This window comes from Chlorocebus sabaeus, chromosome 27, assembly GCF_047675955.1.
Source record: "Chlorocebus sabaeus isolate Y175 chromosome 27, mChlSab1.0.hap1, whole genome shotgun sequence".
In the NCBI taxonomy this organism is placed as follows: Eukaryota; Metazoa; Chordata; class Mammalia; order Primates; family Cercopithecidae; genus Chlorocebus; species Chlorocebus sabaeus.
Window position 1 is genome coordinate 47,714,067 of NC_132930.1, and position 11,276 is coordinate 47,725,342.

General features: G+C 57.3%; 1 protein-coding gene across 1 annotated transcript; it reads right to left on the bottom strand.

Annotated features, from left to right (window-relative positions):
• Positions 1–9,232: 9,232 nt before the first annotated feature.
• Positions 9,233–11,251, bottom strand: NICOL1 (NELL2 interacting cell ontogeny regulator 1). The gene is given in 5 exon segments (XM_008018125.3): positions 9,233–9,343; positions 10,385–10,473; positions 10,727–10,881; positions 11,129–11,163; positions 11,165–11,251. Coding segments are annotated over 5 exon segments (417 nt in total). The 5' UTR covers positions 11,237–11,251; the 3' UTR covers positions 9,233–9,277.
• Positions 11,252–11,276: the final 25 nt, after the last annotated feature.

Consider the following 11,276-nt stretch of genomic DNA (forward strand, 5'->3'; position numbering starts at 1 on the left):
GAGCACTTTCATACCTGTTGGTAGTGAAATATCACATGCGTATGACACATAAACATAGAGACATAGAGACACACAGACAGCAGCAGGTCCTGTAGGGGTATAAGATTCTTCATCTGCCAGTTTTCAAATTGTTTCTCGCCCACCTTTAGACTATCAGTCTCTTGATTACCTGTTCCATTGCTCTTAGCAATTGTTAGCTCAGAAACCTTCAACTTGTACTTCCAAAGACATGATTCTTAGGTGAAACAAGGTAGAAAATTTATATCTCAAAGGCACAGAACTTAGAGCTAAACACTGTTATTTCTTGAGACCAAAAACAGCACAGATAATTAGGTCAAGATAGGACTGAATTGCTTGAGGCCAGGAGTTCAAGACCAGCCTGGGCAACATTGTGAAACCCCATCTCTAGAAAAAAAAATTTTTTTAATTAGCCAGGTGTGGTGGCATCTGCATGTAGCTACTCGGGATCCCGGCTGAGGTGGGAGGATCCCTTGAGCCCACATGTTCAAAGCTGCAGTGAGCTATGATCGTGCCACTGCACTCCAGCCTGCGTGACAGAGTGAAGCCCCATCTCTCTCAAAATAAATAAAGTAATTAAATTAAAAATTTAAAAATGCCAGGAAAAGTATCTTAAGCAAAAGTAAGACTTGTTATGTAAATATAAATGTTAAGTCAATATCTTCCTCATCCTCAAAGTTTCTAGTGGTTTAGAGAAAGAGATGTCCTTAGAAATGGAGATTTCCTTTATAGATGTCCATTTCTTTTACAAAGAGTCTCAAAATAGCCAGCTAAATGTCAGAAAGTTGCATTCTGGTAGAGCCCTGTAGTGAACAGGACACAGAAAGCATTTACAGTATTCCGGGCCTGATGTTTAAGTATATGAAGAGCAGGCACAGCCGGAAGGCAGAGCATCCAGATCTTTAAGAATCCGGGATCCCATCTTTACACCAAATCCCAGATTCCCCAAGAGAAGAAACCCCGTGGGACTGGGCCACACAGTGTTTCCGCAGCGCACCGTGCTACCAAGACATTCTCCCAAGGCTGGTGGGTGACCCCACACCAATCAGCCTGCCCTGTGGTCAGCCCACTACCCCTAGGAGTCTTTTTTTTTTTTTTTTTTTTTTTTTTTTTGAGACGGAGTCTCGCTCTGCCGCCCATGCTGGAGTGCAGTGGCCGGATCTCGGCTCACTGCTCCACCTTCCGGGTTCACGCCATTCTCCTGCCTCAGCCTCCCGAGTAGCTGGGACTACAGGCGCCCGCCACCTCGCCCGGCTAGTTTTTTGTATTTTTTAGTAGAGACGGGGTTTCACCGTGTTAGCCAGGATGGTCTCGATCTCCTGACCTCATGATCCGCCCGTCTCGGCCTCCCAAAGTGCTGGGATTACAGGCTTGAGCCACCGCGCCCGGCCACCCCTAGGAGTCTTATCCCTTGGTGGCAAGTCTTCCCGTAGCCTCCAGGGGCCCAAACTGCACAGAGAAACAAGTAGCCCCTGCAACGATAATGGTTCACTGCAGCCGCTGCCAGCTGCTGCCCAAACTGTAGCTTTCGCCAGTGCCTTGTCAGCCGTGGCACACACGAAGGTCAAGTTCTCTCTCAGAGTACAAAGTAATCCCTGGAACCCGCAAAGCCAAAGAGATCAGGCAATGCAATGCAAAAGACTGCAGAGCTTTGGGCCTGAGAAGGGCCTGCCCCGGACTCTTGAGACTCTGTGAGAAAGGCAGAAGCCCCCCAAAACGGGGTGTGCGTGGCCTTTTCTGTGTTCCTCAAGAGGTCTCAGGTTGCTAGAAGTCTCCTATGTGGTACTGAAGATGGTAAAAGGCAGGAGGAGCACAAGCGGCGGGAAATGGAAGGTGTCACAGAGGAAACAGTTCTCAGAGATTTTAGGCTTTCTAAAAGGTCAAGGACGTTTTACATTGTTTGCAGCAAAATCATGCCAACAAGAAAAGCAAACAAAGGGACCAAACTTATTTTAAAAGGGGTTTCAGTCGACTGAAAAAATCCCAGCAACAGGATCCAAAACAGAAGAGTCAGCACTTAGGGAAGCTTAGACAGGAAGATCACTTGAGCCGAAGAATTTGAGACCAGCTCAGGGAACATAGCAAGATTTGGTGTCTACCAAAAACAAAACAAAAAACAAGACACAAATATAGAAAGGCCTTTAAAAATGTGTGTGTGTGTGTGTGCACGTGCACATGCGCATGCGTGTAGCTCAAATTTTATTTTTTTAAGAGATGGGATCTCACTCTGTTGACCAGGCTGGAGTGCAGTGGCACGAACATAACTCACCACAGCCTCAAACTCCTGGGCTCAAGTGATCCTCCTGCCTCAGCCCCTGGAGTAGCTGAGACCACAGGCATGTGCTACCATGCCTAGCTAATTGTTAAAAATTTTTTTGGGCCGGGCACGGTGGCTCATGCCTGTAATCCCAGCACTTTGGGAGGCTGAGGCGGGCGAATCATGAGGTCAGGAGATTGAGACTATCCTGGCTAACACGGTGAAACCCCGTCTGTACTAAAAAAAAAAAATACAAAAAGCCGGGTGTGGTGGCAGGCGCCTGTAGTCCCAGCTACTCGGGAGGCTGAGGCAGGAGAATGGCGTGAACCTGGGGGAGGCGGAGCTTGCAGTGAGCAGAGATCACGCCACTGCACTCCAGCCGAGGCGACAGAGAGAGACTCCATCTCAAAAAAAAAAAAAAAAATTTTTTTTTGTAGGGACAGGGTCTTGCTATATTACCCACATGGGTGAATATTAGCTTTTAATTAGGCTGACTTCTGACCATAGAGCTATTAAAAAAAAAAAAAAAAAAAAATTCCCTTCCACCCTCTCATTATCAGATTTCAGTCAGGATAAACAGAAAGTAGGTCTTCCATCAGTCTGTTTCTAAAATCAGCTTTTCCAACTGTGCACACAAATAAATTATTTTAGCAATTCAAAGGACCCCCATTTCAGCCATTACTGCTGATGACCGTCCTGGGCCATGTGGGTCCATTTCCGTAGATATTTACAAAAGGATGCCTCACAGGTGTTGTACATAAAACCAGCTGCTGTTTCTCAAGGCCGTTGTTCCTTAAAACAGTGCTCAACTTTTGGTCAGGCACTGTGGCTCGCGCCTGTAATTCCAGCCTTTTGGGAGGTCAAAGTGGGCAGATTGCTTGAGCTCACAAATTCAAGATGAGTCGGGGCAACATGGTGAAACCCCATCTCTACAAAAAGTACAAAAATTAGCCAGGTGTGGTGGTGCATGCCTGTAGCCCCAGCTACTCAGGTGAGAGGATGGCTTGACCCTGGAAGGGGAAGTTGTGGTGAGTTGAGATCGTGCCACTGCACTCCCACCTGGGCAATACAGCCAGACCTTATCTCAAAAAAAATTTTTTTAAGAAAGAAAAATAGAAAAAGAATGCTCAGATTTTGAAGCTTGGTTTCCTATAATTTAGGAACTTTTCAAAAGTGACCAAGGCTGAGAATGTGTTTTGGGGTGAAGCGTGCTGCTAATGAGCCACTTCTCAGGTGTCAACTGAGAGTCGGGTACTCAAGGTAGTGGGGTGACCAGTCCCTTATTTATACCTTTCCAGATAAGTGAGAGTTCCAGAAATGTTCTCCTGTGAGGGGTGTCCTATGAGGCCACTGCACACCCAGGACAACAGTTCTGACATCTCTGCGAAGTCTCTAGCTGCCCAGAGCACCTGCGTGGGTCACACAGAGCAACTGACTCTTCTCTTCGGGGCGAGGAAACTCACGCTTACGCACCTTGCCGTGTAGGACAGACAGGAACTGGCCCCAAATGAAAAGACAAGTCTGAACTACAGGCAACGGGAAGCAGTTGAAGTTGTTATTATTATTTTTTTTATTTTTGAGATGGAGTCTCGCTCTGTTGCCCGGGCTAGAGTGCAGCGGCGCCATCTTGTCTCACTGCAACCTCTGCCTCCTGAGTTGAAGTGATTCTCGTGTCTCAGCCTCCCTAGTAGCTGGAATTACAGGTGTGTGCCACTGTGCATAGCTAATTTTTTTATTTTGGGTAGAGATGGGGTTTTGCCATATTGGCTAGGCTGGTCTTGAACTCCTGACCTCAGATGATTCATCCACCTTGGCCTCTCAAAGTGCTGGGATTACAGGCATGAGCCACCGCGCCCAGCCCAACAGTTGCAATTTTAAAGCTTGCTGTGTAACTTTAGACCCAAAGATGTGAAACCACCAGTGCCAGACTGCCCATACCATGCCCTAAACCTGTTGCCCTGAGGCAGTGGCAGAGAAGGCAGAGTTCTCTCTTTATCTGAGTCCCCTGTCCAAAGACAGAGACTGAAGCCCCCTTTCTGTTAAAAGCAAGTTTAAAAAACACTTCAAATGAAATCTAGGTGTCCAGCAAAAAGAAAACAAAGCTCTGAATTCGGGAGGACTCACTGCTGTGCACCCAGGAAACCTCTGGAGGGATGGGAGCATGGTGGGTTCTGCTCATACCACCCCAAGTCCTGGAAGGAGCCCCGGGTGGTCAGGGAAGAGGGTCACCCAAGCCTGCTGAATTACGCTAGATACGCTGACCTAATGGAAAAAACTGAGGCAAAACTAATGTGAAGTAGAGAGTTTATTGGAGCCAGGCTTGAGGACTGCAGCCCCGGGGCACAGGGTCAGGGCAACCCTTTACATTCACGCCTTCCAGGGAGACAACATGGGTCATGGGAAATCTCGAAGGAACTCGCTGATCCATTCAACAGCCCCTGCACGCAAGGCTCAAGCGTTGAGCAGGGTCCCTGCCCAGCCGCAGGGGCAGCTCCACAGTGTCGGCCCGAGGTTGGCCACGTGGACGGCAGGAAGAGCGTCCCAGCAGAGGGATCAGCACACAAGGGATCTGGGCAGGAAACACCAGGCATTGGAGACAAGTAGGGGGCTGGTGTGCCTGGAGAGCCAGGGGGCTGGAGGAAGGTGAGGCTGGGTTTTGAATGGGGACTTTGGGCTCCAGAGCAGATACTGGGGGAACAGGCTGTCATGCTTCTGATGGGGGCCAGGAGAGGGAAGAAGCCACGGCCACTGTCCAGGAGCTCCTGAGCAGCATCCCCACCCAGACCCCAAGGCCTTAGTGACCTCCAAGGAGAGTGGTCCAGCCCTTACAGGGCCACAGCCTCTGCTGGCCCCTGCCCTTTCCACCTCATCCCCACAGCCTGAGCCTGAGCCTGCCACTGCGGGACCCCATTAGCCAGGCCCAAGGGCAGAGGCCAGGCCTGGGCTCCTGCTCAGTATTGCCTTGGTGGCCTCTCCAGTCTGCATCTGCAGACTTCCTCCCTCCAGCCTGTCTGACCTCAGCCTTCAGCCCCCTACAAGTCACCCAACGCCTGGGGCCATGTGACCCCCAGTGGCCATGATGGTCCGCTGAGGCCTGTGCTCCAGCCCCGGGTTCACAGGTACCTGAAAGGCACCAGAACACCGTCAGCTTGGAAGGGTCAGGACTGGGGTCTACGCAGCAGCCTGGAAGGTCTGGGAGACCATGGCACGTGCTCTAGGTGGGGGCTGGGGGGCCTAGAGCCCCCTCCCCACAACAAGGGGAGAACCCCGCAGGCAACAAGGTGCTTCCTCTGCCAGGACCAGCAGCAGAGCGCCTATATCAGCCCCAGGTTGGCGCCAAGGGCCCATTTTACAGAGAAGGGAACTGAGGCTCGGTCAGGTCAGCCTGTGGGGCAAGAGCGGAAACCCAGACCTGTCGGTCCTCCCTGGCCGCCCACCCCCGCCTCTGGCTCCTGCTTCCCTAAGCGCCCTCCTCACCGGAGACCCCTGCCCCAGCTGCCCCCGCCCCAGCTGCCCCCGCGCCCTGCCTGGCCAGAGCACGGCGGCCGAGACTCCAGATTTCAGAGGCCAAGCTGAGAGGCGCCCAGGCCTCCGCCGCTTGGATACTCAGGTTTGAGGAGGGCACACCAAACACAGGGAACATTGGCAGGGCAGCCGCACCCACGGCGGAGCTGCGACCAGCGAGCCCACGCCCAAGCCGGACGCGCGGGGTCTCCTCCAAGGCCGTCGGGGCGCTCCTATCCCACCGCGGCCACTCCGAGCCCGAGTCCGTGGGGAGGAAGAACAGGGGCGCGGGGAGCCAGCGAGCAGCCCAGCGGAACCCCAGGCCTGGCCACGGTGGGAGGGAGCGGGCGGGGTGGAATGGAGCTGCGGGTGGAAGGGAGCGGGGTGGGGGTGGGAGGCAGCGGCGGGCCAGCTGCTCTTATGAAGCAGAACTACAGACCGGGAGGCCAGGAGAAGAAGGACGAAAAGCAGAACGGTCCCCAGACCCACAGGGCGCCCAACGGGGGCTCCACAGGAGGCCAGGAGGTGGGAGTGGCAGAAAAGCGCCCTAAGCCCCAGGCTCGCCGTGTCAGCATCTTCCATAGGAAGATGGCCCGAAACCACACCCCGTGCAGCCCTGCGTCCCAAAGACCCCAGGGCAGGAAGGGAGAGGGGCTGCGGGGGACCCCTGCAACCAGCTCCTCCCAGAGCCTTGGCCCAGGCAGCCTCCCTGCAGCGTCCACTGGGTGAACACTCGGCCTGCAGGGGCCCCTGGGAAGGGCAGACCTCATCCTCCTGGGTTTCACAATCCAGTGTGGGGTGGCGGGGTGTCAGGAAAGAAACAGAGACAAACAGCCCGGGACCCCTCAGGGACAAACGCATCGAAAAAAAGGCGGGCCTGCGCTCGGAACCCAGCTGCAGGCTCTGGACTCTGTGGGCCGGTACCCGCGCTGGGGGCCACACTACTCAGGAGGCCCAGTGAGGAGGATGGCTTGAGCCCAGGAGGTTGAGGCTGCAGGGGGCTGTGATGGGACCTGGGTCCCATCCTGCGTGACAGAGCAGGGCCCTCTCTAAAAAATAACTAATTATTTAAGGAGGGACACGGGGCAAAGAGTGCGTCGGTGCAGAGGGCGCATGCACAGGCCCTGCGGTGGGAAGGGTGACCTGCAGATGAACTGTGGCAGCAGCCGCCTTCCAGACAAGTGGACACAGTGTCCCTCCCACACACTTTTCTACACAGCAGCAGGGAGCAGAGAGCATAGGATCCAGAGAAAGGCAGCTCTGGGCTAGAGTGCAGGTGGGCAGTGGGGATGCCCAGCTGGCTGGGAGGAAGGCAGGGCCCACAGGAACACAGGGACAGGCCCTGGACCAAGGGGATGCCCGGACACTGGAGAAGGTACAGATATAAGGGGGGAATGCAGGGAAGATCAGGGAAACAGCAGGTCCAGGGAAAGAAAAGATGTCCCAGAAAGAGACTGCAGTGCCAGGTCACTGCTCGGCCATGCCAGGGTTGACTCATCCCGGAGTTGCTGAGCCCCTGGCAGGAAAGCTGCGCCATGGCTCCAGGACTGAATGTGAATGCCACTGGCCCTGCCAACGCTTATGCCCAAGCTCCCTCCACTCTGCTCCTCCCAGGCCTTCCCCGCTCCTCAGGGACCCTGTGGTCCTCTTGCCTTGCTTGACCTTGGTAGCATGAGACACACCTGTGGCTGCCCGGGATGCAGCTTGGTTCTCTTCCTGCCTCACAGCTGCTCATCACCCCTAGGGGCCCTCTTCTCTCCTCTGCCCCCAAACAGGCCACAGGGGATCCCAGACTTCTCTCTCCAGCTCCTTTTCCAGGCGTACCCGCCCAGTGGCCTCCCAGACCCCCATGACCACTCCCACCCCCCACCCAAATCCCACAGGCTCTACTTGCAAACACACCTGGAATCCAGCTGCCTCTTACCCTCTGCTGCCATGGGGCTGCTCTCCTTCTCAGTCTGCCGTCACCTCCTCACAGGCCCCATGAATCCCTTCCCTACCGCCAGCCAGAAGCTCCTGTCACCAAACCTTGTCCTTGCCCCAGCCTCGCAAGGCCTAGGAGGAAGCCTCTCCACCCAGTGCCCCACAGCCAAGCCTGGTTCGTGTCCCCACCATATCCCAGAGGGCATCTCCCCAGGGCTCCGTGACAAGTATGCTCCAGACTCTGTCTTTTATAGTAATGGAGACCTCATCCTGTGCCAGGACACACAGCTGCCCATAACACAGGACACTGAGCTATATTTGAATTTTTAGATAAACTATGTTTAGTGTGAGGAATCCCTAACACTGCAGGTATAAACAAGAATCTGGCTGTTCCTGGACTTGACTGGCTAAATCTGTCAATATAAGCCTAGAAATACCCGCTACGTTCCTGGCCTCCCTTGCTGCTAGAAATGCCACGTGAGGAAGGCTGACCAATGGGACATGAGCACCACCCAGGCCACGCCCCTAAAGACATGGCCCAGCCTCCCAGCCTCTGAGCAAGTGCTGGTGGCTCGCACTGGTTCCGGCCCCACGCCCCACCCTCCCTGGGCCTGCAGTGATGTCTGGCCCCTCCTCTCCCTGGCCTGCATTAGAGGCTGCAGACATCCTCCCAGCTGGACACCTGACTCAGTCTCTCCACGGGTGCCAGCTCCAAGGGATGACTCTGTTCACTGTGGATACCAGGCATGTCCAGCTCCACCAGCCTGAGGCAGGGCGGGGCTGGGGCCCCAGTGCCAGGGAACCAAAGCCCTAAAGGCCGAGTCCCACCTAGGGCACATGGCAGTCACTTCTGGCCTGCTGTTCACCTGGATTTGTTCCTAACCACGTTCCTGCATTACTTTGATAAAAGGCTCTAATTTTACTGAAAAAGCATTTACAGACTGAATGAAAAGAGGGAGGTGCCTGCTTCAGCTGGAGGTCACTTGTTGGGTGCTGTGTGCACATGTGTGCGGATGGGAGGACAGCCTCATCAAGTTCCCACTCAGAGCTCCCCGGTGACCAGGGGCTGGGCTCAGGGCTACAGGTGGGACTGGCAGGGAAGCTGAGGCTGTGCAGGGTGGCCCTGCCCTCTCTCCCCAGGACCCTCTGTCTTCCAGTCTCAGGCAGCTGGTCCACCAGTTCAGTGGTACAGGAGCCTGGAAGAGCTTAGCCCTGGGGCAGCTGCTCTGGGGACTCAGGGGGGTCAGGCCGATTTCTACACTTTCCCAGCCTCAAAACAAGGGCAGCCAGGCAGGGGAGCAGGTCCAAGGAAGCACAGGTCACTGAGGTCAGACGTGTGTGTCTACCTCTCCGCATGGGCACTGTCAGACGTGTGTGTCTACCTCTCCGCATGGGCATTGGTGTGGGACAGAAGCCAAGAGGGGTTGCCCAGGTGGAACAGCTGGGGAAACCCAAGCCCAGAGACGGGCCCAACCCAGGACTGCCGGGGGCGACGCAGGGGCTCTGATGGCCAGAACAGGGAAACAGGACACAGGTGTGCCACTGGGCATTTATTGACATGGAGCAGCGTGGTCCTCAGCGCCCTGCCGGCCAGCAGGCACACAGGGCACGGCGTTCTGCCTGCAGCAATAGGGTCTCCGTCTGCAAAGCAACAAGAGGTGTGAGGGTGCAGCCCAGCTGCCCACTGGCATTCCCCTGGACCTCCACCCACCCAAGGCAGCCCTATCTCCACCGGCTCCTGAGACAGACAAGGTCAGGCCCTGGCTCTAAGCCCCACACCCAGAGCCTCCCACTTGTCTCTTCCCTCTGCAGTGGCTCCCACTGGTGGGGCCTGCCTGGGGTCTGCTGGTGCCCATGCCATGCCAGAGTGCCCACTTGCCTTCTTCCAGCTCCCACACCACCCGCAGGGGTCCGCTGTCCCCCACTCCCTCCCACCCCCATGCCTAAGGATAGGTGGGGGCTCCTCCTCCCAAAAGCTCAGCTCCAGCCTCTGGGAGTGGGGACAGGGCTCCAGGTCTTAGTCCAAGCCCTTTGGAGTGTTCCCAAGAAGGACACTAGGGCTGGTGGGTGCAGGGGGACCAGGCAGGGTCTTCCCTGCTTTCTCCTTCCTAGAATTTTCCCTTTCCGGGAAGAAGCAGGAGCCCCGGCACAAACCAATACTCCTTCGCTGCACCCCATGGCCTGGGGGCTCCCTGTTCACCCAGGCTCGGAGGGGCCTTAGCCAACCTGTGCATCCACCCAGGATCCAGACCACGCTGCCCAGCCTGACCCCCCATTCCTGACACTTTGGCCACATCCTCTGGCCTCAGTTTCTCCTCTGCCCCGGGGCCTCGCTGCCCACCTAGGGGATCCTGGATTGGGCTGACAGTTCTTCTTCAGGGTCCAGGTCTGTCACAGCCCTCAGGAGTGGCAGTCATAGGACAAAGTGCCCAGTGAGGGCCTTCTGGGGGAGGGGCTAGAAACAGAGCATGCTGGAGAGAGGCGTGTCTCATAGGTGAGACGGGTGCCCAGAATGCCCCTTGGATGACTGGAGCCAGAGGAAGGGGGCATAGGTGTGGCGTCTTAAATCAGGGGTGAAGGATGAGGGACCCTCCACTCCCCCCCAGGGGCCTCCTCCGCATCCTCCCTGCCCTCCCCACCCCCGGAGAAGCCCGGGAGGACCGTCGTGCTGCGGGCGCTCACCCGCGCGTCCAGGCTGCAGGCTGTCTTCCGCAGGTCCTGCAGGGCGCGCTGCATGAACTCGAAGGCGTGGCAGTCCACGCACGGGCGGCCTGCGGGGGACAAGGGTCAGGGTGGAGGGGACGTGGGGGGGGGGGGTCACCCGCAAGGCTCCCACGCACCCTAGGCCCGTCCACCCAGAGCCACAGAGCGCGCGTCCCCACTCCCCACGGCACCATCTCCCGCGAAGGGGAGGACCCGCACCCGGGAACAAAGGCGAGGCGCGGTCCTCCCCGCGAACCGGCTCCGCACGCCCCCGGCGCCAGCCCCGCCCCGCTCCCCGGAACCCGGCCCCCCAGCACCTACTCTGCGCGGGGACGGCGCTCCCGGCGGGTTCGGCGCGGGCCCGGGCGCCCAGCAGGGCCAGACTCAGCAGCAGCAGCAGCAGCGGCGGCGGCGGTGACATCGGGGACCGGCACGCGGGCGGGGGGGCCATGGCCAGCGGAGGGAGCGGGGCCGCCCTGAAGCCAGCGAGGGGTCAGCGGTGCCCGCCCCGGGCCGGTGAGCCCCCGTCCCCTCCCGCGGGCCCGCTATCCTCGTCCACGCCCCAGGCCGGGAGCCCTGGACCCACCCACCCCGGGCCAGGGAGCCCCCGCCCCACCCCCGGCTCCCCAACTCCAGTTGGCCGGTCCCTGGGCCCAGCTAGCCTCTAGTCCGCGCCCCATATCTTGAAAACCCCCATTCGGACGCCCGCACCCCCGCCCTTACCGCGGTTCAGGGACCCCAGGACCAGCAGCGCGGGCGACACCGGCAGACGTTCCGCGTCCGGCGCGCAGCGCGCATGCGCTCCGACCCGACCCCGCCCGGGTTCCCCATCCGACGTCGTCGTCATGGAAACCCGAGACTGCGCTGGCGG